We start from the raw sequence: 26,938 nt of genomic DNA, 5'->3' as shown, positions 1-26,938 counted from the left end.
CATGCTGAGCATGGAGTCTGCCTGGGATTCTCCTTCTGTTCCTCCCTGCTCAAACATACGTGCACTCTCTCTCTCTCTCTAAAATAAATTATTTTAAAACCTGTTTTTAAGGGGATCCCTGGGTGGCGCAGCGGTTTGGCGCTTGCCTTTGGCCCAGGGCGCAATCCTGGAGACCCGGGATCGAGTCCCACATCGGGCTCCCGGTGCATGGAGCCTGCTTCTCCCTCTGCCTGTGTCTCTGCCTCTCTCTCTCTTTCTCTCTGTGACTATCATAAATAAATAAAAATTAAAAAAAAAAAAAAACCTGTTTTTAAAAGCTTAATAGTTAAAATCAAGTTATTTTGAAACATTGGTAACAATCCTGTTATGTAGCAAGTAGACAAGCAATAAGAAAAACTTAAATGCAAAAGTAAAAAATATCAGATATGAATACAGCCAAAGTAGACATGACTGCTAGTAAGATACCTGCATGAAGCATTATATTAAAAAATAACAGCTATTCTAAAAAAACTCAGCTATTCTTTACTCAGAAATAAAAATTTCAAAAGATACCATTTCACAAGAACATTTCCATTGTAGCATTTTTTCCATAAATGCAGTTTAAGTTTCATATTTAAAATCAAAATTGAACATAAAAAATTTTATGTAGCTTTAAAAAGTTATTTTTCTTCCCAAATGGTTTTCTCAATGTTTAGTTTTATATATGTATGTGTATTTAAAACTAAATATGTTACTTCTTTCTAAAGTACTCAGTCTGGAGTGCACTTGAAAAATTCCATATTCCTGGAATGTTTGGGTAGCTTTGTCAGTTAAGTGGCCAACTCTTGGTTTTGGTCCAGATCGTGATCTCAGGGTCCTTGGATGGAGCCCCACATTCAGCTCCATGCTCAGTGGGGAGTCTGCTTGAGATTCTCTCTCCCTCTCCCTCTCCCCCTCCCCCTGTTCTCTATTTCTCTTGAAAATAATTTTTAAAATAAAAATAAATAAGATTGTATGAATTTATTCATGAGAGACACAGAGAGGCAGAGACATAGGCAGAGGGAGAAGCAGGCTCCCTGAGTCAGGAGCCTGATGTGGGACTCAATCCCTGGACCCCAGGATCATGCCCTGAGCCGAAGGCAGGCTCTCAACCACTGAGCCACCCAGGCATCCTGAAAATAAATAAACAAACAAATAAATAAATAAGAAAGAACGAAAAGAAAGAAAGAAATTCCATATTCCTGCATGAGGTTTGTGTGTTTGTGTGTTTTAAGGAATTTGTCTTATGTGACACCACGATGCTTGTGGTTGGCATTTTCTGATCAATTACACAACTGATTCAAATTCATTGAGTTGACAGTTTGTTGATGAAACCATATGGCAGGAGCTACTGTGGGTAAAAAGGGAAATAACTCAAAGAAAAGCACCATTCAACTCCAAAGACTATTTATCTCATTTTTTTGCGAGTCATCACACTTCTAATTTCATTACCTAGTCTTATAAACAACTCAATGCTCGGTAGTATCTTAGATAAACCTTGGAGTAAATTCACTGACAGTATAGTGAATATGAAAAGGAAGAACATAGGTTGAATTCTAAATGCAGCAAGAAGCCACTGAAAGATTCTGATCTGAGAAACACACCCCAAATAACCATAGTTGTGCTTTAGGAAGATTAATATTGTTTCAGTATATAGAGTAGAATAGGAGAGGAGACTAGAAAGGACAAAAACATTATTAGTATAGTACAGTTTAAGCAGTGAAGGCTATAACTGAGGAGAATAGGCAGCAAGGAACACAGCACAGGGTTACAAGCATGGACTTTAGAACCACACTGCCTGTTCCAAATCTAAGCTCTGTCCCTTGCTACTAATGGCCTTAGACAAGATTTTCACTCTGGGCCTTAGCTTCCTTCTCTGTAAAAAGGGAACATCAATAGTACTTATTCTTCACTGGGTTAGGTTTATAAAAGTTCCTGGCTAATAGTATTATTATGGGGATAAAACATAAAGACTCACAAACAAGGTGGATGGGAAACTGAGTAAAAATACAGGGATAAATACAAGTGCGAGTTTTTAATGGGGTAATTTGAAGAAAGTTTTTAAAAAGACACTAAATGGGCAAGTTGGCAATATTTATCACTAGGCAATGCAGCAATGTTTTCAAATAGTGGAAGACCAGGAGCAATCTAGGTATCTATTCAATGGATGGTATATTATTGTTCATCCATATAACACAATACTTTCAGCCGTGAAGAAGAATCAGATCAATCTAAATATGGTAACACAGAACTATTCCCAAAATACATTTTTAGTTTAAAAAAAAAAAAGGATAGGTGCAGAAAGAATACTTTATGTTGTACTCTAATTGCTTAAAAATAAAGATAACATGCATCTGTATGCATATATATGCAAACTCTATTTCTGGAAAGATACACCAGAAATACTAACAGATGATACTTCTGGGGAGAGTCTAGGGAAATAGGGATCTAGGGCAGAAGGGACACTTTGTCCCCTTTGTATACTATTTGATTTTACCATATTTATGTAGAGTTCTTCAGTTAAAAAATTCATGAAAAATATGAGGGGATAGGATGGGATGAGTTCAATAACAGGAAATCATCTTTACATATTTAGCTGAACATAAATTTTATGTGTTCTACAAGCTTGCCCTGTATAGATAACTAGTAACAGTCTAATGATCTGAGGGTTCAAAACCACTAAAGACTTCTTTTAAAAAGGCCTTAAAAATAGTTTAGGGAGAAAAAAACAAAGTGCTTCTTAAAAAGTATAGAGGCTATTAAAAGTTAGGCTGCATTTCAACATTCTAAATTTATATGCCAGTTTGTGGTATGAAACTGAGCATTTTTTTTCCATGTTCTAGTTAATAGGTCCCTAGGCCAGCCCACAAAAGCCTACTCTACCAACAATAAAAACTATAGTACTGTAGTAATAGTATTACAGAGTCAACCATTTTAGAGTCTTGGACAAGGTGACCTCTGCCTCCTTCTGGAAACACTCTCTTCTCTTGTCTTCTGTGAAATCAAGTAGTCCTGGTTTTCCTCTTAATTTATTGACCTCCTTTGCTTGCTTCTCCTTTCCCTCTCACCTTCAAGTCACAGTCTTCTGCCCTTATTTTTCTTTAATCCTCCTTGGTGATCTCATCCAGCCCAGAGGCTTTTAAATACCATCTGTATGCTAATAATTCCAAAACTTGCATTTTGAGCCACTACCTTTCCTTGAGTTTAATTTATATATGAAGATTGTCACCCTATATCCTCACTTGGAGGTCAAGTAGGCGTCTTATGCTTAACATAATCAAAACAGAACTCTAGATTTACCTCCACAATCCTTCTCCTTCCAGTGTGTCCCATCTCATTTCATGACACCATTATCCATCCAATTACTTAAGACAAAAGCATATGAGTCATCTTGATTCCTCTCTTTCCTTCATACCTCACAATAAACTCTGTTAATGCTACTTTCAAAATACGTCTCATATTAAATCACTTCTCACCACCTATACCACTGTACTCTAGTCCAGACTGCCATCATCCTTTGAGAAGACTACAGCAAGTCTTCCAAATGGCTTTTATGCTTCACTTCTACCGATTCTCATACTCCATTCTCCATCCAGTAGGTAAAAAAAGAGCTTTAAAAAAATGTAAATCACTGGGCTGGCTCAGTTGGTTTAGCATCTGGTTCTTGATTTCAGCTCAGGTTGTGATCTCAAATTCGTGAGATGAGCCCCTTGTTGGGCTCCATGCTTAGTGGGGAGTCTACCGGAGATTCTTTCCCTCTGTCCCTCCCCTCACTTGTGCACATCCATGTGCAGTCTCTCTCAAATCAATAAACAAATCTTTAAAAGAATGTCTGTCATTGACTTAAGTTTTGCTTAGCCTAATACTGTCTAGCTCCATCCATGTTGCTGCAAATGCCAAGGTTTCATTCTTTTTGTTATGGCTGAGTAATATCCCAGTGTCGTGTGTGTGTATGTGTGTGTGTGTGTGTATGCACGTGCACACACACACGCAGGGCACACTGGGCTATTAAGTAACTCAGGGATACACAAATACCATATGATTTCACTCATATGTGGAATTTAAGAAACAAACAAGCAAAGGGGAAAAAAGAAAGAGAGAGGGGCAAACCAAGAACACTCTTAACTATAGAGAACAAACTGATGGTAGAGGGAGGTAGGTGGAGGGATTGGGGAGGTAAGGGTTGGAGATTAAAGAAGGCACTTGTGACCAGCACCGGGTGAGGTACAAAAGTGTTGAATCACCTGAAACTAATATTACACTGTATTTTAACTAACTAGAATTTAAATAAAAACATCTTAAAAATATAAATTACATCATATCGCTCCCCTGCTTAAAACTGTCCAATAGGGCAGCCTGGGTGGCTAGGCAGTTTAGCACCACCTTTGGCCCCGGGGTGTGATCCTGGAGTCCCGGGATCGAGTCCCACTTCAGGCTCCTTGCATGGAGCCTGCTTCTCCCTCTGCCTTTGTCTCTGCCCCCCTCTCTCTCTGTCTCTGTCTCTGTCTCTGTCTCTCTCTGTCTCTCATGAATGAATAAATAAAATCTTAAAAAAAAAAAACTGTCCAATAGCTCCCTTCACCATTAGAATAAAGAAAGGTCACAAATTCAGTTTCAGACATGCTGAACTTGAGGGGGTATAAGGATGTAAGTTGAGACATCAAGAGACCAAGTATATGGCCCTCAAGAAAGATTTGGGCAGGGGAAGTTACAAAGTGGCCTTATTTATTGGCATATGGATAGAAATTGAAAACCAAAGATTTGGAAGAGAATACTTAAAATTTAAATTGAAATAAAGAAGGGTGGCGGCATAGACTTGAGAACTCACGTTAAGGCCCGGGAGAAAAGGAAGAGTTGACAAAGAAGACTGAGTGTGAGAGACTAGACTCACAAAAAAGAAAACTAGACCCAATATTTCGGAAGCTGAGGAAAAAGGAGGTTTTAAAATGAAGAGAAGGGCACCTGGGTGGCTCAGACGGTTAAGCAGCCAACTCTTGATTTTGGCTCAGGCCATAATCTCAGGGTCGTGGGATAGAGCCCCGTGAGCCCCACTCAGCAGGGAACCTGCTTCTCTCCCTCTCTCTCCTTCTCCCTCTACCCCACCTCCCCTTGCCTGCATGCTTGCTCTCTCTAAAATAAACAAACAAAACTTTAATAAAATAAAACGAAGAGAGATCAAGTAAGATGGTGATTGAAAAACATCATTTAGTTTGACAACAGATGTCATTTGTGAAATTAGCAAAACCAACTTCAAAGAGGTGATGAGGAGGTATGGCGATGAGACAGCAACTCTAGCCAATGTCTTCACAAAGCTAGCTATAAAAGGAAAAGGAGAGATTAGAAGAGATAAAACCTAAAGCTCAAAGACTATAGGAATGACTTGATGGAGAGAAAAAGGGTGAAGACACAGGACAGAGAAATTATAATAATGTAAATTTTCTGAATAGGCAGGAAGGCATAGAACCAAGGCACAGACAGAAGAATGCTACAACTATTTCTGATAATATTCAACATAAAATATACTTGGGATAAAAAAAAATATTTAGAAAAGCCATACAAAAATTATATGTGCTAAGGGCACCTGGGTGGCTCAGTTGGTTAAGTGTCTGCCTTCAGCTCAGTTCCTGATGGTCCTGGGATCGAGCCCCACATCAGGCTCCCTCCTCAGTGGGGAATCTGCCCTCCCCTCCCAACTCATGCATACTCTCTCCCTCTAATAAATAAATAAAATCTTTTAAAGAAATTGTATGTGCTAAATTCCTTAGTTAAAAAAAAAAGGATTTTAGACTATGTAATGTAAAATAAGTCTCTTGCATGAATAACTGCAGATGTTGATAATTACTCAGTCAATAAACATTTACTAAAAGCCTACTAAAAGTTGGACAGCATTCTAGTCTCTGTAGAATATGGTAAAGAAAAAACTTATTTTTGTCTTTAAGAAACCCACACTTTTTTTTTTAATGACTTTATTTATTTATTCATGAGAGACACACACAGAGAGGCAGAGACACAGACAGAGGGAGAAGCAGGCTCCATGCGGGGAGCCCAATGTGGGACTTGATCCCAGGACCCTGGGATCACGCCCTGAGCCAAAAGCAGACGCTCGACCACGAGCCACCCAGGTACCCCAAAGAACACACACTTAGTAAGTAGATAAGTTGAGAAGCAAACAATTGCAATTCAGTATATCTAAGTACTATGACCATTTGTGTATATGTACACAAAGGACCGTGGTGGCACATAGAAGAAGTAGATGAGCATAGGCTTTGAAGTCCAACAGACTGGTCTGAATCTGAACTCTGACATTAATTAGCTATAGAACTTTAGGCAAGTAATGTAGTTTCTCATTAAGCCTCAGTTCCTCATCAGAGAAGAGGATGCAAAAGTTACTTACCTCACAAGGTTATGAGGAGAAAGAAGTTAATGGTTGTAAAACACCTTGAACAGGGCCAGATACATTGTAACTAATCTGTACAAGTAACCATTAAAAGAGAGAATTTTATTTTTTTTGAAGATTTTTATTTCTTTATTCATGAGAGACACAGAGACATAGGCAGAGGGAGAAGCAGACTCCCCATGGGAAGCCTGATGCAGCACTCGATCCCAGGACCCCGGGATCACGACCTGAGCCAAAGGCAGATGCTCAACTACTGAGCCACTCAGGTAGGTGCCCCTAAAAGAGAGAATTTTAAAAAGCCGTGTAAAGTATACTTGAGTCTTAGAAGACAATTAGAATAATGGAACTCTAGAGGGAAGAAAATAAGATGTATGGAATCAGGACATGATGTGGGACTGCAGTACATTACAAGTTTGATTTTTTTTTAAGATTTCATTCATTTATTCATGAGAGACACAGAGAGAGTGGTAGAGACACAGGCAGAAGGAGAAGCAGGCTCCATGCAGGGAGCCCGATGCGGGACTCGATCCCTGGACTCTGGGATCACAACTTGAGCCAAAGGCAGACACTAAACTGCTGAGCCACCCAGGCATCCCCAGTTTGATGGTTCTTCAAAGAGTTAAGCATAATATTACCATAAGACCCCACAATTCCCCTCTGAGGTATATACCCTAAAGCAGTAAAAACAGATGCTCAAACAAGTGCATGTCTGTGTGCTTGTTTAATCTCTCTCCTTGTTCTAAGAATTTAAGTTACTAGCTACAAATACTTCTATATAGTTGAAATATAAAATGAAAACATCAAAGGTGAGCATGGAGAAGTAAAAAGGACAAAGAGAAGAACTAGGGTAAAGAGGAGAAATATGTAATCGACTAGATAAGGAATGAGCAAAAGGAAGGAATCTACTGTGATTCTCAGGTTTCTAGCTTGAGTTACTAAATTGATGAGTTAGCCATGAAGCTCAGTTGGGATAAGGAGCAAAGAAGGAAGCACAGGTTTGACAGGAAAGATGATGAAATTATTTTTGGACATGTTGAATTTAGTGTACTCTTCAGTAATTTAGGTAATACTGTCTAATAGCTATTGGCAAACAAACTATGAAAATAGGTCTGGGCTCGAGACAGATTTAGGCACTGTTGGGAGATTAATAATATCACCCAGGGAAAATCTAAGAGTAGGAAGGGAAAACAAATAAACAAGTATTTATTCTCAGATACTAAGACTAAGGGGCAGATAAAGGAAAACTAACGAGAAGTTCAAGATCTAAAAGGATAACTAAGAGCTCTCCAGGAATAGAGACTTTGTCTAATTATGATGTATTCCTAGGCTCTAGTCCAGGAGGTAGTCAAAATAAAAATCTAGAGAAGTTGGGTAGGATGATATCTAATGGATTTAGCAATTAGGAAGTTATCAGCTTAACAAGAGCACTTGAGTGGAATGAAGAAGGCAGAAGTAAGACTGCAATAGATTGAAGAGAAAAAAAAAAGAAATTAAAATAAATAAGTCTATTTTTTCTGCAAGCTTGGCTGTGAATGAAAGAAATAAAATAAGACATCAGCTAGAAGAAAATCGAAAAGGTAATTCATATAATAAATTGAGGAGAAACAGATTCTTCCTGGTGAAATAAGAGAAAATAAAAATGAGTGTTTATGAGTAAAACATTTAAATATAGAACAGTTTTAATAGAATCTCAAGTTGCTGCCAGTAATACGTAATTACTTACATAGTATTAAATAAAACATAATTTGGGGATCCCTGGGTGGCTCAGCGGCTTAGCGCCTGCCTTTGGCCCAGGGCGCGATCCTGGAGTCCCAGGATTGAGTCCTGCGTTGGGCTCCCGGCATGGAGCCTGCTTCTCCCTCTGCCTGTGTTTCTGCCTCTCTCTCTCTCTCTGTCTATCATGAATAAATAAAATCTTTAAAAATAAAATATAAATAAATAAATAAATAAATAAATAAATAAATAAAACATAATTCACTGATAAAGAACTAAGAGGGAAGCAAAATATCAAAATGTTGATAAAGGGCAGCCCTGGTGGCCCAGCAGTTTAGCGCCACCTTCAGCCAGGGGTGTGATCCTGGAGACCGGGGATAGAGTCCCATGTCAGGAGCCTGCTTCTCCCTCTCTGCCTCTCAATCTCTCAATCAATCTCTCTCATGAATAAATAAATAAAATCTTTTTTAAAAATGTTGATACAGTAGTCTTTATGGGGAATTAGTATGGATGACTTTCAAGTTCTCACTCAATGTTTTTCAAATTTTAATAATGAATTTGTATTTCTTTTGTGGTGGTGGTAGAAAGTGGAAGACAATAAACTGTATGAAAATTAATGATTATTTCAAAAGCAGAAAAGATTTAACAGATTCTAACTCAAAGAAGATAGACCACAGAAGGGAGGAAATATAAGCAGGCTGAAAGCAGGAAAGAAACAGAAGGAAAAGGGGCACCTGAGTGGCTTAGTCAGTTAAGTGTCTGCCTTCGGCTCAGGTCATGATCCCAAGGTCCTGGAATCAAGCCCTGCATCGGGTTCCTTGCTCCGTGGGGCGCCTGCTTCTCCCTCTGCCTCCCTGCTGCTCCCCCTGCTTATGTGCTCGTTCTCTCTCTCTGTCAAATAAATAAATAAAATCTATTTATTTTAGAAAAAATAAAACAAACACAGATATAACATCTTCATTGCACACAGCATAAAGGAGTACAAACACTGTTGAAAACATAGTAAAAGACAAGGACATCAGGACTGAGAAAGGCAAGTAAGATATAAATGACTTCTGAAAACCATAGAACACTGTTGAAAGAATTAAAGATCTAGATAAATGAAAAACATCCCATGTTCAGGGATTAGAAGACAACATTACTAAGATGGTAATATCCCCCAAACTGATGTACAGATTCAATGTAAATCCCTATAAGAAGCTCTGAGTTCATACAAATTGACAGACCGGTCCTCGAATTTATATGGAATTGCTAGGGACCTAGAATAGCCAAAACAATCCTGGAAAAGAATAAAATAGTAAGAAAAACACTTTCTGATTTCAAAACTTGCTACAAAGCAACAGTATGGGAGACAGTGTGGTACTGGCACATGGACAGACATACAGATCAATAGAATAGAATCAAGAGTCCTGAAGTAAACCTGAATGCTTATGGTCAACTAAGTTTTGACAAGAATGTGAAGGCTATTCCATGGAGAATTTCTAACAAATGGTGCTGGGACAATAGGGCAGACAGTTGAGATAACCCTTACCCACACCAAACATAAAAACTAATTCAAAAAGAATCGAAGACATAAATGTAAAAGTAAAACAATAAAACTCTTAGAAAAGAAACACAGGGACAAGTTTTCATGACCTTAGATTTGGCAATAGTTTTAGATATGATAAATTGGACTTCACCAAAATTTAAAATTTTTGTGCTTCAAACAACACAATTAAGGAAGTGAAAAGGCAACACAGAACATGAAGAACACTTGCAAATCATGTATCTTATAAAGAACTTGTATTTAGAATATGTAAAGAGTTCTTAAATTCAATAGTAAAAAGACAACTCAAAAAAAGAGCAGGGCAAACAATTTGACTAGCTCAATTGGTAGAGCATTTGATTCTTGATCAGGGTCATGAGTTCGAGCCCCACACTGGGTGGAGAGTTTACTTTTAAAAATATAGATAAATTGGGGCAGCCTGGGTGGCTCAACAGTTTAGCACTGCCTTCAGCCCAGGGTGTGATCCTGGAGACCGGGATCAAGTACCATGTCGGGCTCCCTGCATGGAGCCTTGCTTCTCCCTCTGCCTGTGTCTCTGCCTCTGTCTCTGTGTCTCTCATGAATAAATAAATAAAATATTTTAAAAATATATATAAATTAAATGGGGCAAAGTAGCTAAAAGACATTTCTCCAAAGAAGACATATAATTAGTTAACAGGCACGTGAAAAGATGCTCTATGTCAATTACACCTCAAAAAAGTTGGAAGAGAAAGAAAACAAATGCTTGACATCATGAGTCATCAGAGAAATGCAAATCAAAAACCACAATGAGATGCCACTTTACACACACTAGGATGGTTAGAATTAAAAAGTCAGATGGATAATAACAAATGTTAAAGAGAGTATATATATGAAATTGGAACCCCATTCACTGCTGGTAGGAATGTAAAATTCCAGCCACTTTGGAAAAGTTTGACAGTTCCTCAAATGAATAAACCTAGAGCACAGAGTTACCATATGACCTAACAATTTCATTCCTAGGTATATACCTAAGAGAAATGAAAACACATGTTCACATAGAAACCTCTATGCAAATTATGGCCGCATTATTCATAATAGCCAAAAAGTAGAAACAGTCTAAATGTTCATCAATGGACAAATTAATACACAAAATGTAGTTTATCTATACAATGGAACATTATTTAGCCATAAAAAAGGAATGAAGTATTGATATCTGCCACTTTAACATGGATGAACTTTGAAACCATGCAAAGTAAAAAAAAAAAAAAAAAGGGCAGTCACAAAAGATTCCGTTCATATGAGAAAGTCCATAATAGGGAAATCTATAGAGACAAAAGATAGATTAGTGGTTCCTTAGGGGTGGAATGGGGATGAGGTAGGTAATGGAAGCAGGAGGATAAGAGAGTAAAGCTAAAAGACATGGGGTTTCTTCTTGAGGTGATAAAAATGCTCTAAAATTGACTGTGATAATAACTGCATATATCTGACTATACTATAAACCACTGGTTTTTAAATGGTGAATGGTGAATTTATATGGTGAATTGTATGGCATGTGAATTCTATCTCAAGCAATTAAAAACATAAATGGAAATGTTAAGAAAAAGTTTAAAAGGATTAACTACTCATACTAAGAAAATAAATCAAAAATGGAATTGCAAGATATTAAGGAAATAACTACAACAGGAAGCCCATAACTTACAGAACATAACTAAAGCAGAATTCAAAGAAATCTTATAATTTAATTACTTAGAAAGAATGAAAAGAACAATAAACATCCAGAATGAGAAGATAGAAAAGTAAAAGGATTTCTTTATTTGAGAGAGAGGGTGAGTAGGAGGGAGAGAAGGAGAGAATCTCAGGCAGACTCCTGCTGAGACTGGAACCAGATGCAGGGCTCGATCTCACTACCCTGAGATTTCAACCTCACCTAAAACCAAGAGTCAGATGCTCAACCCACTGCACCACCCAGGCGTCCCAAAATTTACTAAAAAATCTTAATAAAATGGCAATAGTGGACTACTTTAACATGATAAAGTATGTACACTTCATTTTTTAAAATAAATTTATTTTTTATTGGTGTTCAATTTACCAACATACAGAATAACACCCAGTGCTCATCCCGTCAAGTGTCCCCCTAAGTGCCCGTCACCCACTCACCCCCACCCCCCGCCCTCCTCCCCTTCCGCCACCCCTAGTTCGTTTCCCAGAGTTAGGAGTCTTCATGTTCTGTCTCCCTTTCTGATATTTTCCACACATTTCTTCTCCCTTCCCTTATATTCCCTTTCACTATTATTTATATTCCCCAAATGAATGAGAACATATAATGTTTGTCCTTCTCCGATTGACTTACTTCACTCAGCAGTATGTACACTTCAATTTAAAGCTCAGGTCTAGGGGGATCTCTGGGTGGCTCAGCGGTTTGGCGCGTGCCTTTGGCCCAGGGCGTGATCCTGGAGTCCTGGGATTGAGCCCATGTCAGGCTCCCTACATGGAGCCTGATTCTCCCTCTGTCTGTGTCTGTGTCTCTGCCTCTCTCTGTGTGTCTCTCATGAATAAATAAATAAAATTTAAAAAAATCAGGTCTAATCTTAACAGGAAAGCACAAAAAACATACCATTAAAGTCAGGAATAAGACAAAGATCCACTACTGTCTTACTCTTTAATATTTTTGGAAAGTACTAGCAAAATTAATTGACAAAAGAAAGAAGTAAGTATAAAAATTGGAAAGGAGGAGATAAAATTATCTTTATTTGGTAATAATGTGACCATTTAACTGCAAAGCCCTAGAAAAACAACTGGCAAACTATTATAGATAGTATTAGAATTCTAAAGTGGCTAGTTACACAAGAGAAAAGACATAATAAAAGTAGGAACTCCATTTACAATAGCAACAAAAAAAGATAAAATACCAGGGGCTAAACATAACAAGAAATGTGAAAGGTCTTTATGAAAAAACTTTAAAATGTTATTGAGAGATGCGAAAGAAGACTTGAACAAGAAATGAATATATTCCCTGCTCTTTTTTTTTTTTTTTTAATTTATGATAGTCACAGAGAGAGAGAGAGAGAGAGAGAGAGGCAGAGACATAGGCAGAGGGAGAAGCATGCTCCATGCACCGGGAGCCTGATGTGGGATTCGATCCCGGGTCTCCAGGATCGCGCCCTGGGCCAAAGGCAGGCGCCAAACCGCTGCGCCACCCAGGGATCCTTATTCCCTGCTCTTAAACAAGAGTTTGAACCTCAAAAAGACATCAAATAGCACTAAATCAATCTATAATGTTCTACCAATAAGACTATCAATAGGATGGAGAAGAGGAGAAAAAGCAAGAATATCCAGGAAAACTCTGGAAAGTAGAAGAGAGGATTATAAACAAAGAATGTGGTCATTAAGGTATAAATAGGTGAACTGATCCATGGAACAGAATAAAAGTCCCAGTAAGAACCCCACATTATATGTAGGAACTAAGTACATTTATAGACAATATTTCAATGCTGTGGTAACTCAGTAGCCATTTGGAAAAAAGCTGCATTCCTACCTTAATACTTTACATAATTTATATTTTGAATAGATAAGTACATTTAATTTAAAATTATAAAAGTACCAGGAAAAAAATAAGAATTTTCATTTCATTCAGAAGTAACAGTTAAATAGGGGAAGACTTTCTTAGGATGCAAAAAAGCTAAAATCCACAAAAAGATTGATAATTACAACTACCAAAAATTTTTAAAATTTCTGCTGAAAAAATACAACATAAAGTCAAAAGCGAACTGACAAACTGAAAAGTATCTGTAACATATCAAAGACAACTAATTTCCTTAAAACACAGAGTTCCTATAGAAAATATTAAACATCCTAATAGAATAATGAACAAAAAAATATAACCAGAGGAATAAAAAATATAAGCAAATGTTATAAATAAATTGAAAATACAAAGGAAAATATTCCTATTAAATTGGCAATTTAAAAAAGTTTGATAACCCACTCTATTACCAAGGGTATGGGAGGCCAGCACTCCAACACCAACAGTGAAACATAAACTGGTACAACCTCTATGGAAGGCAATTTGACAATATCTGTCAAAACTTAAATAGTACGTAGTCTTTGACCCAGCAATCGCATTTCCAGGAATTTATTCTAAAGACAGACTAACTCATATGCAAAAACATACAGAGGGATACTCATTGAATCATCATTTATATTAGCAAGTCTGTAAACATTTTAAATGCCCATCCAAACAAAGAAATGCTACCATTTTTCTCTACACACACACACACACACACACACACACACACACAATTGATCACTGGTTGCTTCTAGGGAAGGAAGCCAATTAGCTGAAGTCAAAGGTAGAAGGAAAAGTTACCTTTTATCATATGCTCTTCTGTACTATTTGGATTTCATATCATGAACATATATCACAATTCATATTTTTAAATTAAGATTTCAATGCTATTTTTGCCCGGCTTTACCAGTTGTTACATTTTTCCTTCTGTCAGTTTTTCAGTTTTCATTAGCAGCAATGTTTAACTGTTATCTCAAGTAATACATGGTATTTAATCAAACTCACACAGTGAAATTACAATAGTAACCTGGATTCTATTATCCCCATGATCTCCTTGTCCCTGAGTTCTACCTCTGCATACTTATTCTACAAAAATGTTCCCTGTTCTTTACTGGGTGTATACAGAGATTATGAGTTAGACATTCAGGACCAACAAGCTATAAATTTCTTGGCCTATGGGACAAACACATAATCACTATTGCATTCAGGAGACAGCAAAAAGATAAGAAGCTGCTCAAAGTTTCATAAAATATCATTTGTGTTCTCACCATGAATGCAGAGTCTAATCTACCTTTATGTGTAAGAATTTTATTTTATCCATTTGTCCAGAGTCAATGGGGCTATAGCAGATTGAACCACACTAATCAACCAAATTCACAAGGAATAATTGCTTACATATTAATGGCAACATACTCATTTAGAATTTAGAATATATATGCATATGTACACATGTACATACACATATATACTTTGTGTGTGTGTATCAAGAATAGCAAATCCTTCATTTGAAGGAATCACATATAAACGATAAGTATGCCCAAGAAGAACTTCATGGCACTATGAGTGTGTATAGGGAGAAGAGATAAATCAGAGAAGGTCAAAGGAGGCTTCCCTGAAAACACAGCGTGATTGAGCTAAGTCCCAATGGAAGAGAAACTACAAAAAAAAAAAAAAAAAAAGGAAAAGAATGAGGAGTAAGAGAGTTCTTGTATGATGGGATAGTATGTGCAACGACCCTGTGGCAGAAGAGAACATGTTATGTCTAAGGAAGCAGAAAACGATCAAAGAGGAAGACCACGTGATGTAGAATTAACTTGAGAATTAGACAGACAATGCAATACTTTTTAGGCTGTGTTTAAGATTTTTTGCCTTACCCTAAAAGCAATGAAGAGCTAGTAAAGGGTTGTAAGCAGAGACCAGAATAGATTTGTGCTTACAAAAGAGGAGTGTGCTGTATGCCCTGAAGGGCAAAAGTAGAAACAGGAAGACTGCTTAGAAAGCTACTGCAGGGAAAAAAAAGAAAGCAAGCTACTGCAGAAAACCTAACTGAGGGATGATGACAGCATGAACTGGAGTTATAGTAGAAATAAAATAAACAGAACTAGGTGATTAACTACACTTGAAATGCAAGGGAAAAGAAAATTTAAGGAAGTTGGCCAAGTTTCAGGTTTGCATAACTGTACAGATAAAGATGCTATTACTAAAGGATATAGAGAACACTCCAGGAAGACCAGGTTGTTTTGTTTCACCAGGGACTAGATGGAGGGTGCACAAAAAAGTAAGAAAGTGTTCTGGATGCTAAGTATCTGAAGTGTTGGTAGAGAAGGATGAAAAAGGAAAATGGAATTAGAGTTCAATGGAAAAAGTTAGCTACAAAAACTTAAAAAAAAAAAAAAAAGTTTCTTTAACCTCCAGGGTCAGCCATAAAATGGGCCTAGACCTTTCTCTATCTCTCACCATAACCTAAAATCTTTTTAAACACTTCAATACACAACCTTTCAATGGATGGGGAGGGGGACTTAAAATGCAATGCTGGAGAAAATAATGAATTGCCGTAAAAGAATTTCAAACACATTGAGATAGCATATGTTCCCGATTCTAATAGTGAAGTAATGACAGAGGCCACCTACTTGGAAAGGAAGAATGAAGTGCCAATCAAGGGCGAAAGAAAGTGGAAAGAAGAGGCTGATCACTCCGTTGCATGAATTTTCACAGCTCAAACAGATTTATCTTTACCTCTGGACAAATGGCTGTTCTTGGCCTTGTGTGCTAAGGAAATGCAGAAATAGCTCCACACCTAAGCCCCACATCAGAAATCATGGCTTCCACTGCCATCAGGTGGTGGCAGTGAGGAAGTGCACCAACCAGGTTCTTGGAGCCTGGGAATGGCTATTATCCAGCCCATGGTATAATTAATTTGAGATCAAAGACCTAAAAATTAGTAATAGTAGAGGGCAAACTGGTAATAGTCTTTGGTAAGAGATTTATCTTAAAATCTGTCAATACACCAGAATATAAGTTTTCGCTATTAATTTGGGGTTAAGAAAAAGGATTTCTCCTTTTTTTTTTTTCTTTTTTTAAAGATCACATATTTAGAATACCCAGTCTAATACTATTACCTCAAATCCAACTCCTGGTATATTATATATTTGCCTCATTAAAACTGCTTCAATGTCCATTTTAATGTCACGTATAAATGCTTAATGTGCATTTCTAACACACATCAATAACCTCATCGCAAAACAAGTGACTGTCTCATTCAATGTGCAAAATTCCCTTTGTTATCTTCAAATTAATCAAATAAATTTTGATTACTTAGAAGTACAGGCATGGCAGTAAAAGGAATTCAAAAACCATCATGTTCTCAAAACTCATTGGTTAAACAAATACATCACCGATAAAATCAACATTATTCACAAACAATATGGTGAATGATTAACACATCATTCCTGATTGTTCTCTTTAAGGTAAAAATAAGCTTGCCCAATATATTATTTGACATTCTGTGCAATATTTACTTCTCTACCTTCCCCTACTATACTTCACTTACAAATGTATCTTTTAAAAATTGTCTGCACACACACACATCGATTTGTCTTTGTTTTTTTAAGGCATCTGAACTCAAGGACAGGAAACTGTAGGCCAAAACGTAAAATAATCACATTGGGTGCTTTTTTCCAATCTTCAGTTGTTTTTACATAGTGGAGACAGCATAATTTTGTCACTAAGTATATTCTTGATCTTCATTTTCTTCCCTTAAAATCCAGATCACGCTATCCATTCTGTCTTTGGACATTCCAAAATATTAGTAATTTAACTAGTTTTCCCTAATTCTCTTGGTTCTGTTTCCCACCCACATCCCAACGCCCCCCTCCCGTCCCCCACCCCCCACCCCGCGCCTTTCCTCCTCCTTTCTTGTCTCAGAATGCCTAACTCTTACACACTCGGGGTGGTTTTTACAAAATCACTCTTTGGAATGCTTTTCCCTCTTGTCTCCCCGATCTAGCACCCCTTTAAAAAGAATTTCCCACAGCTAGGAGTCAATGTCTTTCTTTTAAAAGATCAAACTGCGGAAGAGGACGAGACTGGGAACAGAATAGGCGAAACATTTGGGAATGTCAATGAAACAGCGGCCTCTCCTTTGAAAAAAAAAACAAACAAACACAACTCTCAGCCCAGAGCTTCCAACAAAGCAAAAAATACTTCTTTTCTCTGTGTTTCTGCTCCCTCCCTGGCCTCAAAGACACCCTTCCTCTCCGGGAAGCCCCAGTCCCTCTGCTACGCGTGGAGCCTGCCTTTCCTCCTCCCAGGGGGGAAAAAAAAAAAAAAAAAGGCTAGGGAGAAAAGGAAAGGTGGCAGCCGCCCTCCCATCGCGCCCGCAACCTGTCAGGACCCGGCCCCACGACTCACCTGGCAGGTGCGGCCGCCCGGAGAGCTGCACGAAGCGGTTGAGCTGGCCAGTCCCCCGACCCCCGCTGCCCCCGCTGCCCCCGCCCGCCCCGCTACCTCCGCCGCCGCCGCCACTGCCCGCGGCGCCTCCTCCCCGCCGCCGGTTCCTGTCCCAGCCCTGGGCGGCCGACATGACCCGTAACGATTGCCGCAGCCGGGTCCCGGCAGCCCCTGGCCCGGCGGCACTAGCGGAGCCTCCTTCCTGGGCTCCTCGAGAGACCCGGGAGACAGGGGCCGGGGGAGCGCCCTGTCCTCACCAGTGACCAATGACTGGCTTACTTGGTGACAGGCAGCCAATGGCCAGTCGCCTTGTTGGTAGGTGGGGGGAGGCGGGGAGAGACGTGGTAACCATAGCTATGGCTAAAAAAAAGTGGGGGGAGAGACAGACAGAAGCAGCCACTCGACACACGCATCGACCGCGCTGAACCAGCCCGTGTCGCGGCGACGCCTGCGGGATCAGGCGGGCCAATCGAAGGCCGAGCGAGGGAGGCCCCTCCTGCAGAGCGAGTCCGCGTGATCGCCGGTCCTGCGGGCGCGGGTCGGGTTCGGGAGCCCTTTCCAGAAACACCGGAATCCGAACGAGGATAAGCACATGCTACACGTATTTGGGGCAAATACAGTGTTTCGCCGGCTTGGCCGACTGAGAGCCCTTTCCCTGACAGTTGACACACACAAAGGGCTCGGATGGAGGAGGAAAAAAACCCAAAGACGGGGGGTGGTCAAAGCTTAAATGTAAGAGGTATTCCTGGGTTTCGTTTATCTTGTCTTCGAAATGGCTGGCTGAGCTCCTCCCTAATGAAATACAAGCCACTTCCTAAGCAAACAATTTTCGGCTTGGTTAATAAACATGGAAAAAAAAAAAAAAGTTCAAGCTCATCAGTGATCACAGAAATACAAGTGGAGACCCCAGTGAGAAACCATTTCTGGCTTATTACGTTGGTAAAGATTTTTAAAATAACACATAGCAGTGAGAAGAGTGCCAAGAAAAAGGTACTTTCATAGATGACCGAGGGCTATGAAAATGTTTTTGTTCAATAAACTTTTTTTTTCCTCACAGAAAATTTGACTCACCTTAAAGACAAACAGGTACGGAAGATCAAAATCGAGGAAAAATGCAGATGTATAGATCAGAAATTCCTGTTGTTCCAAAATTAAACCGAAAACTTGGCTTCGAACATACTGGGCGCTGTGCTAAGCACAAAAATAAATCTAGTTCACTGACGTTTATGAATGATAAGGGAGAAGCGTATATATTCTTCAAGGAAAACAAAACTTTACAAGGTTCTTGGGTATTGTGGCTTATTTTTTTTTTAATGTAAACCTTTTTAGAAGAGAATCTTGGGCAGCCCGGGTGGCGCAGCGGTTTAGCGCCGCCTGCAGCCAGGGCATGATCCTGGAGTCCCGGGATTGAGTCCCACATCCGGCTCCCTGCATGGAGCCTGCTTCTCCCTCTGCCTGTGTCTCTGCCTCTCTCTTCACTCTCTCTGAATGAATAAATAAGTAAATCTTAAAAAAAAAAAAAAAAAAAACAAACAAACCTTACGTGGTACAAGAAAAAGAAAAAAAAAGGAGAGAAAATCTGCTATAGCTGAGGATACACATGCTTTTGGTCAAATTTCATGTCACCACTGGGCCAGCCTCCTTATTTTCCTTTCAGTCCCTCCCAGCAGGTGTTTTACCCAGTAAGCGCTTTATAGTACACTACTTAAGAAAATGTTTGAGGCCTGAAAAAAAAAAGTTGATGGCTCTAAAATACGAAAGTCAAAATCAGTAAGTGTTAATTTTTCTAAAGAAATTGTACCATTGAGTAAACCAAACAGAAGAAGGAAATTTTCTTTTTATAGTATTCCAAGTGTAAATAATGATACAATATTACCATTTTGCAACCCTTAGTAAATTTAGCAGTGAACCCATTGAACATCACCCACTGCTAGCATCACAAAATGAAAGATAACATATCAAGGTGCTTGGGTGGCTTGGTCAGTGCCTTTGGCTTGGGTTGTGATCCTCTGGTTCTGGGATCAGCTCTGCCTGGGGCTCACTTCTCAGCAGGGAGTCTGCTTCTCCTGCTCCCTCTCTCAAATGAATAAATAAAAAATATTTTTTAGGGATCCCTGGGTGGCGCAGCGGTTTGGCGCCTGCCTTTGGCCCAGGGCGCGATCCTGGAGGAGACCCGGGATCGAATCCCACGTCGGGCTCCCAGTGCATGGAGCCTGCTTCTCCCTCTGCCTGTGTCTCTCTCTCTCTCTCTCTCTCTCTCTCTCTCTCTCTGTGTGTGACTATCATAAAGAAATCAAAATTAAAAAAATATATATTTTTTAAAAAAGATGACATACATGTGCTTCTAGAACACATACTAACAATGAAGTAGTCTTGTTGAAGAAAAAAAAATGAACCTGGGATGCCTGGGTGGCTCAGTGGTTGAGTGTCTGCCTTCAGCTTAGGGCATGATCCCAGAGTCCTGAGATCGAGTCCCGCTTCCGGCTCCCTGCTTCTCTTCCCTCTGCCTATGTCTCTGCCTCTATGTCTCTTATGAATAAACAAATGAAATCTAAAAAAAAAAGAAAAAAGAAAAAAAAGAAAGAAAAAGAAAAAATTGAACCCGAATCTCATCAGATATCTATATCTAACTACCAATTTATAGGAAATACAGAGGAGAGGAATATAAAAAATATTATGAGAGATGCAAACAGCAAAATCCAGAGAAGTTGCAGCCCAAACTTTTTACTGTGGAATATAAGTATACTTTGATGGATATTTACATGATTTGCAGAGGAGTCTTCAAAATAAGTATGGAGGCACCTGGGTGGCTCAGTCAGTTGGGCATCTGCCTTCAGCTCAGGTCATAATCCCAGGATCCTGGGATCGAGCTCCATGTCAGTCTCCCTGCTTAGCGGGAAACTTGCTTCTCCCTCTTCCTTTGCCTGTGCTCTGCCTGCTTGTGTTCTCTTTCTCTCACTCTCTCTGTTAAATAACGGAATCTTTAAAAAAAAAAAAAAATGTGTGCAGGAGTACCTAAGTGATTCAGTTGGTTGAGCCTCCGGCTCTTGATTTCAGCTCAGGTCATGATCTCAGGGTCATGAGATCCAGCCCTGAATTTGGCTCCATGCTCAGTGGGGAGTCTGCTTGAGATTCTATCTCTCCATGTCCTTCTGCTCCTCCCACCCCCCCACTCCCACTCTCTCTTAAATACATAAACAAATCTTTAAAAATAAGTAAATAAGTGTGTGCAGGCACATCTGACTGGCTTAGTTGTAGAGCATGCAACTCTTGACCTTGGGGCTGTGAGTTGGGAGCCCCATATTAGATGTAGAGATCACTTAAAAAAAAAAAATGTTAACAGGGCAGCCTGGGTGGCTCAGTGGTCTAATGCCGCCTTCCGCCCAGGATGTGATCCTGGAGACCCAGGATTGGGTCCCACATCAGGCTCCCTGCCTGGAGCCTGCTTCTCCCTCTGCCTGTGTCTCTGCCTCTCTCTCTCTCTCTCTCTCTCTCTCTCTCTGTCTTCTATGAATAAATAAATAAAATCTTAAAAAAATTTTTTTAAAAGTTAACAAAAATAAGTGCAAGCAGACAATATGTACCTGCTAACGTAACATAATATGAAGTACATGATAACACCTATGAAGTCATCATATCAAAAACATGCACTAGAATCTTATCAAGATTTAAACTCTAACATTCAGTTTACAGGAATTTTCAGGGCACAAAGGAAGATTTAAATGACACATGAAACAATCAAACAAATCCAAGGGGGACAATCTTCGCCATATCTAGTCTGGTTTCGTCAATAAGTCAATGTTATGAAAAACAAAATAAAATAACACAAAACAATGGGCAGGTTGTGACCCCTAAGTAAATAATAGTGGTAGGCAATAATAATCAATGGCTGCTAGCATAACAAAAAAGAAACAAGTGGGCAGTATGTGTGTGCTGACAAGTACAACTATTGGTGAAGTATTCTTGCCAAAAAATGAATCCAAATAAAGTCAAACCTTAGCTCAATCAGTTTATAGGAAATAAAGGGGACAGAGACTATGTTAAATTATATCTTGGAGATGTAATCTGCAAAATATAGAATGTGGATAATTCTATAGAACAAATAGCCTGTTTTCTTCAACTTGATATTTCAAGAAGAAGGAAAAGGAACCCACAGATTAATAGAGTTTATCAACGAAACTCTACATTTATCAACCAAATGCAGTGTGTGGGCCTTGTTTGCATTTTGGTTAGAATAAGCCAGCTATTTTTTTAATGGGAAAATTTAATTGGATATTGGATTATATTTGGGAACCATTATTAAAATTTTAAGGTATTATGGATATATACATGTCTTTTTAAAAAGCTATCTTTTAGAGAAAAGACAATGAAATATTTATAGGTAAAATGCTATGATGTCTAGAGTTTGCTTCAAAATAATCCAGGAAGTGGGGCATGGGAGACAGAATGAGAATACAGATGGAACAAAGATGGCCTGGAGTTAATGTTTCATGTAGCTGGGTGATGGGTAGTTGGAGTTCACAGCACTATTCTCTCTCCTTTTCTTAATTTTTCCCTCATACCAAGGTTTTTCAAAATAGTCCTCAAAAGAACAGTGCTAAATTAAATGCAATTTATAGCCAAATGTATGGGATCCTCCTGAACAAATCAACATTAAAAGATAATTTGCGGAAAAAAAAAAAAAAAAAAAAGATAATTTGCGGACAATTGGGAAATTTCCCCAATTGGAATTTGGAAAGGTTATAGGGGATATTGGGAAATAACATTATAGTTGTTAGATATGATAATGATATCAAGGTTACAGTTTCTTAATCTCTTTTTTAAATTATTCATAATTAAATATTTAAGGGCGGATTATCATAACACCTCGAGATGGCAGGACAATCTCTACTCTCTTTGAAGCTTACTGATAAAAATAGCCTGACAAGCAGTTAGAGCCTGCAGTTCACACTAACTTAGAAAACCAGTCAGTTAGAATTAGCAAGAAGTCTGCATTGACAGTATTTTCCAGGAAATTGTTTTATAAATGTTGAACACAAACAATGATTCAAACATATTTCCAGGATTTTCCATCAGAGCTTCTATAATTACAACATTTGATAGTTAGAGAGCAGAGGATTGGAGAGGGTTAAAAAGTACACGTCACAGTAGGAAATCTAGTTGTATTTATCATATTGACATCTTACGCTCAGCACTGTGTAACCCAGTGCCTCTGACCCCTGACTGCACACTGGACTTACATGAGGCTGTTTTGGAAAAACAGTGATGTTCAATTTCCATACAGACCATTTGGATCAGAATCTCTAGAGCATAGGCACTGGCTATATTTTTTTTTTAAGATTTATTTATTCATGAGAGACACAGAGAGGCAGAGATGTAGGCAAAAGGAGAACTAGGATCCCTACAGGAAGCCTGATGCAGGCAGGATTCAATGCCAGGACCCCAGGATCACAACCTGAGCCAAAGGCAGACACTCCAACTACGGAGCCACCCAGGTGCCCCACTGGCCATAATTTTAAAGTTCCCTGAGTTATTCTAATTTATAGCCATGGTTGAGAACACAGGTGTAGTCCTCTGTACTACATGCAAAAAAACTGTACCCCAGTTTTACTACATGCAAATGATAGTAATATCTTCCTTTTTAACACCATGTGAGTTAGTATGAGAGACCAATAAAATAGTATTAGTGGAAGTACATAGAAGGGCCCCTGGCTGGCTCAATCGGAGCATGTGACTCTTGACCTTGGTTGGGGTGGTGAGTTCGAGCCCTATGTTGGGTGTGGAGCCTACTTAAAGAGAAAAAGAAAGTACATGGAAAAGTATAATGTTTTATGTAAATATAAAGTCATATTCTCACATTAGCAATCAATAGATGTATCAATGTATGGCAATCCTTTAAAAAATGTTTACTTCTTGGACTGTTCGTTAGTTTGTTGCAGATTAAATATCACCCAGAATCATATAAATTCCTTGGTTGATAGTCAAAGGTGACTAATTGCTTGTCGTTAGCCCAGATCAAATCAGCATTCATATTGGGAAGCCCAAACTAATGAGTCTTTGGTGTACTTGATTATAAAAATTACAAGCATCTATATACATAAAAGCATTATACACACAAGCTTTATATGTATAGATGTCATAGAAACATAAAGTATAAATTGTACTTAAGGTTAAGTTTGGCTGCTCCAAGAAAAGAAGGAAGAAGGCTCACATTTACTGATCACCTTTTGTGAACTAGGCACTTTTATGCATATCATCTTTTTTAATAGGCAGATTAACCTATATAGTATTTTTGAAACATTAAGTCTTGAAATCAGTCCAATGGGACCTGACCAGTATTTCCTGAAAGAAGAATAAAAATATAAGAGTGCAAGAGAAAAAGGAGTAGGGGGACAAAGGGATCCAGGAAGGTCTTGAAACACTTTGTCTCCAGATATTTAAATTGAAAGCGCCTGAAGCCTTATACAAACCTTAAGCTCCCCTCTCACAATGTTTAGGCAGCCATTTGATCAACATAAGGGTAGATGACCAATGTGTTTACCAGCATTTTAGGTTCTCAGAGGCCCAGTAACTTCAGTCCTAAGAAATTGATATGGAAATTCTGAAGGCAACTCTTGCCCCTATCCCACCCCCATTTAAACACAGACACACACACAGACACACACACACACACACACACATACACACACAGACCACTAATTTCAAAGCTTCCATGTTTCTTTGTGTAGCTCTAAATATAAGAGCCTAAATTTGCCTCTGATATTTGAAAAAAAAGACCTTGGGCTTTATAAAGGTAAAACCAAGATTTCATTCTGGAATAGAAAAGTAGTTAAACAATTCTGCTTGGGACAAACACGGGGAAGGCAAACCTCATTAAGGAGTTTAGACTGAAGCCATTGAAGTCCTTAAGAAAAGAGATGACATGATCAGATAAATGTTTTCAAAGACCACTACAGTGAATTGAGTTGAGGACTTCTTTTTTTTTTTTTTTTTTCTTTCTAAGATTTAATTTATTTGAGAGAGAATGAGAGTTGGGGAGAGGCAGAGGGAGAAGCAGACTCCCCGTAGGACTCCAGGATCAGCCACTTAACCGGTTGAGCCATCCAGACACCCTGGATTGAGGATTTTTTTTTTAATTTAAGATTTTATTTATTTATTAATGAGAGACACACAGAGAGAGAAGCAGAGACACAGGCAGAGGGGGAAGCAGGCTCCATGCAGGGAGCCTGATGTGGGATTCAATCCCAGATCCTGGGATCAGCCCTGAGCCAAAGGCAGTCGCCCAACCACTGAACCACGCCCAATCCCAGGCATCCCAGGATTGAGGATTTCAATGGGAGCCTCCTCATTGCCATGAGTGAACCTGCCCTATAGGCAGCAGCCTCAGGGAAAAGACTTCTGCTCCCAGGGATCTTCTACCTGTTACACTGAAGATCTATCATGTCACATCATGCATGTTTGAGAGCAGTATCACAAAAGATTGGAATTCTTGTTTAGGCCATGGTTTAAATGCAATATTGTTCTAGTGCTAAGCCATGTAGTCTTAGAATCATCAATTATAAAAACAGGGTGGGGGCACCTGGGTGGCTCAGTGGTTGAGTGTCTGCCTTTGGCTCAGGGCGTGATCCCAGGGTCCTGGGATCGAGTCCTGCATTGGGCTCCCCACAGGGAGCCTGCTTCTCTCTCTGCCTATGTCTCTCATGAATAAATAAATAAAATCTTAAAAAAAAAAAAAAAAAAGAAACAAAAAATGCTCTTGGGGTACCTGGCTAGCTCAGTCAACTCTTGATCTTAGGGCCATGAGTTCAAGCCCCATGTTGGGCATAGCACTTACATTAAAAAGTACAGATAAACAAACAAACAAATAAACCTTTAAAAAAAGAAGGTAATACTCATGTAGTGGTGTTTTATAACTGAAAGGCTGAAACAGAATTGAACTCTATTGTTATTGAGTAAGTTTAGTTTTACACTTGACATCTGGAAAATGACTTGATGAGATGCAGTAATATATTATATTAGTTGTTGAAGGTTCATGAGAAGAGGACAGGGCTGCCACGGCACATGAACATGCACCTCTGTCAAATGACAGCTGCATGACGTTACAGCAGGCAATGCAAAAGCAAGTTTCACAGTGGTCCTAATGTTCCAAGTCCAATAAAAAATGGAAGTTTCTAAAAAAAAAAAAAAAATGGAAGTTTCTAAAGAAAACTGAATAATGGTCAATCATTCTTATTTTGATTTATATTTTGGGGGGAGGGACAAAAGAGGAGGGAGAGAGAGACTCTTGAGCGGGTTCCACATGGGCTGAGATCATGACCTGAGCTGAAAACAAGAGCTGGACGCTTAACCAACTGAGCCACCCAGGTGCTACCACCTCTTTTTTTTTATGGTCATTCATTTTTCAAGTTTTGTGAATGAGTCATTTGAGTGTTTACTTATTAACTTCAACAATCTAATAGAAAGCTCTGGGCTAAATCTAGACATTTTTTTCCAAAATCTGCGATATTGAACTTGAAGTCCAGATATTATTTCCTGTTACCAATTGCAGCAATAATTGTCATATATTCATTTGATTCAGATTAAAGTGACTCTAACTTGCAGTTGCAAGGGAACAAGACAGTTTTATGAAGATATTAAATGACAGCTCAGGGATCCCTGGGTGGCGCAGCGGTTTGGCGCCTGCCTTTGGCCCGGGGCACGATCCTGGAGACCCGGGATCGAATCCCACGTCGGGCTCCCGGTGCATGGAGCCTGCTTCTCCCTCTGCCTGTGTCTCTGCCTCTCTCTCTCTCTCTGTGACTATCATAAATAAATAAAAATTAAAAAAAAAAAATTAAAAAAAAAAAAAACAAATAAATGACAGCTCAGTAAATTGACTTTAGGAGAACACTCTCTGGCAAAGATTTATAAAATATTAAGTCTGATTATCCCAAACAAGTAAACAAACCTTAAAACTATTAATATCATTTTGTATTTTCGATATGGTAAGCTTATATGAACAGGCACTCTCTGCATGTGTTAATACTATTGAAAGTAAATTACACGAGATTAAAGAACCAAAACTGGGCCCTATTTTTCTACTTTTCTCCAACATCGGTGATTGTAACTCAGCAAATATCATTTATTCATGAGAACTGTTTCGAATTTATGGTTATTTAATTTATAAGTTTATTCTGATTTGTCTTCTAAGCACTACAAGGTTATAAATAATTTATGCATTGAAGTAACTTGATAAAAATAACATGCCAACATTGAGGAGGAGGCTTTTTTCTGTGTAAAACAAGACGAATAA

At 38.8% G+C, this 26,938-nt stretch overlaps 1 protein-coding gene across 2 annotated transcripts in view; it reads right to left on the bottom strand.

Annotated features, from left to right (window-relative positions):
- The window catches only part of KLHDC10 (kelch domain containing 10), a 61,959-nt gene extending 44,065 nt beyond the window's left edge, over positions 1-17,894 (bottom strand). The window contains exon 1 of one of the 2 annotated variants that reach the window (XM_072784559.1): positions 17,608-17,894. In XM_072784559.1, the coding sequence (XP_072640660.1) occupies positions 17,608-17,779 (172 nt within the window). In that variant the 5' untranslated portion in view covers positions 17,780-17,894. The remainder of the gene's footprint in view (positions 1-17,607) is intronic. The other variant, XM_072784560.1, reaches the window with a different exon arrangement.
- Between the last annotated feature and the right edge of the window lie 9,044 nt (positions 17,895-26,938).

The sequence above is a fragment of the Canis lupus genome, chromosome 18 (assembly GCF_048164855.1).
Source record: "Canis lupus baileyi chromosome 18, mCanLup2.hap1, whole genome shotgun sequence".
NCBI classification, from domain to species: domain Eukaryota; kingdom Metazoa; phylum Chordata; class Mammalia; order Carnivora; family Canidae; genus Canis; species Canis lupus.
This window is presented reverse-complemented; position numbering and strand designations above follow the sequence as displayed.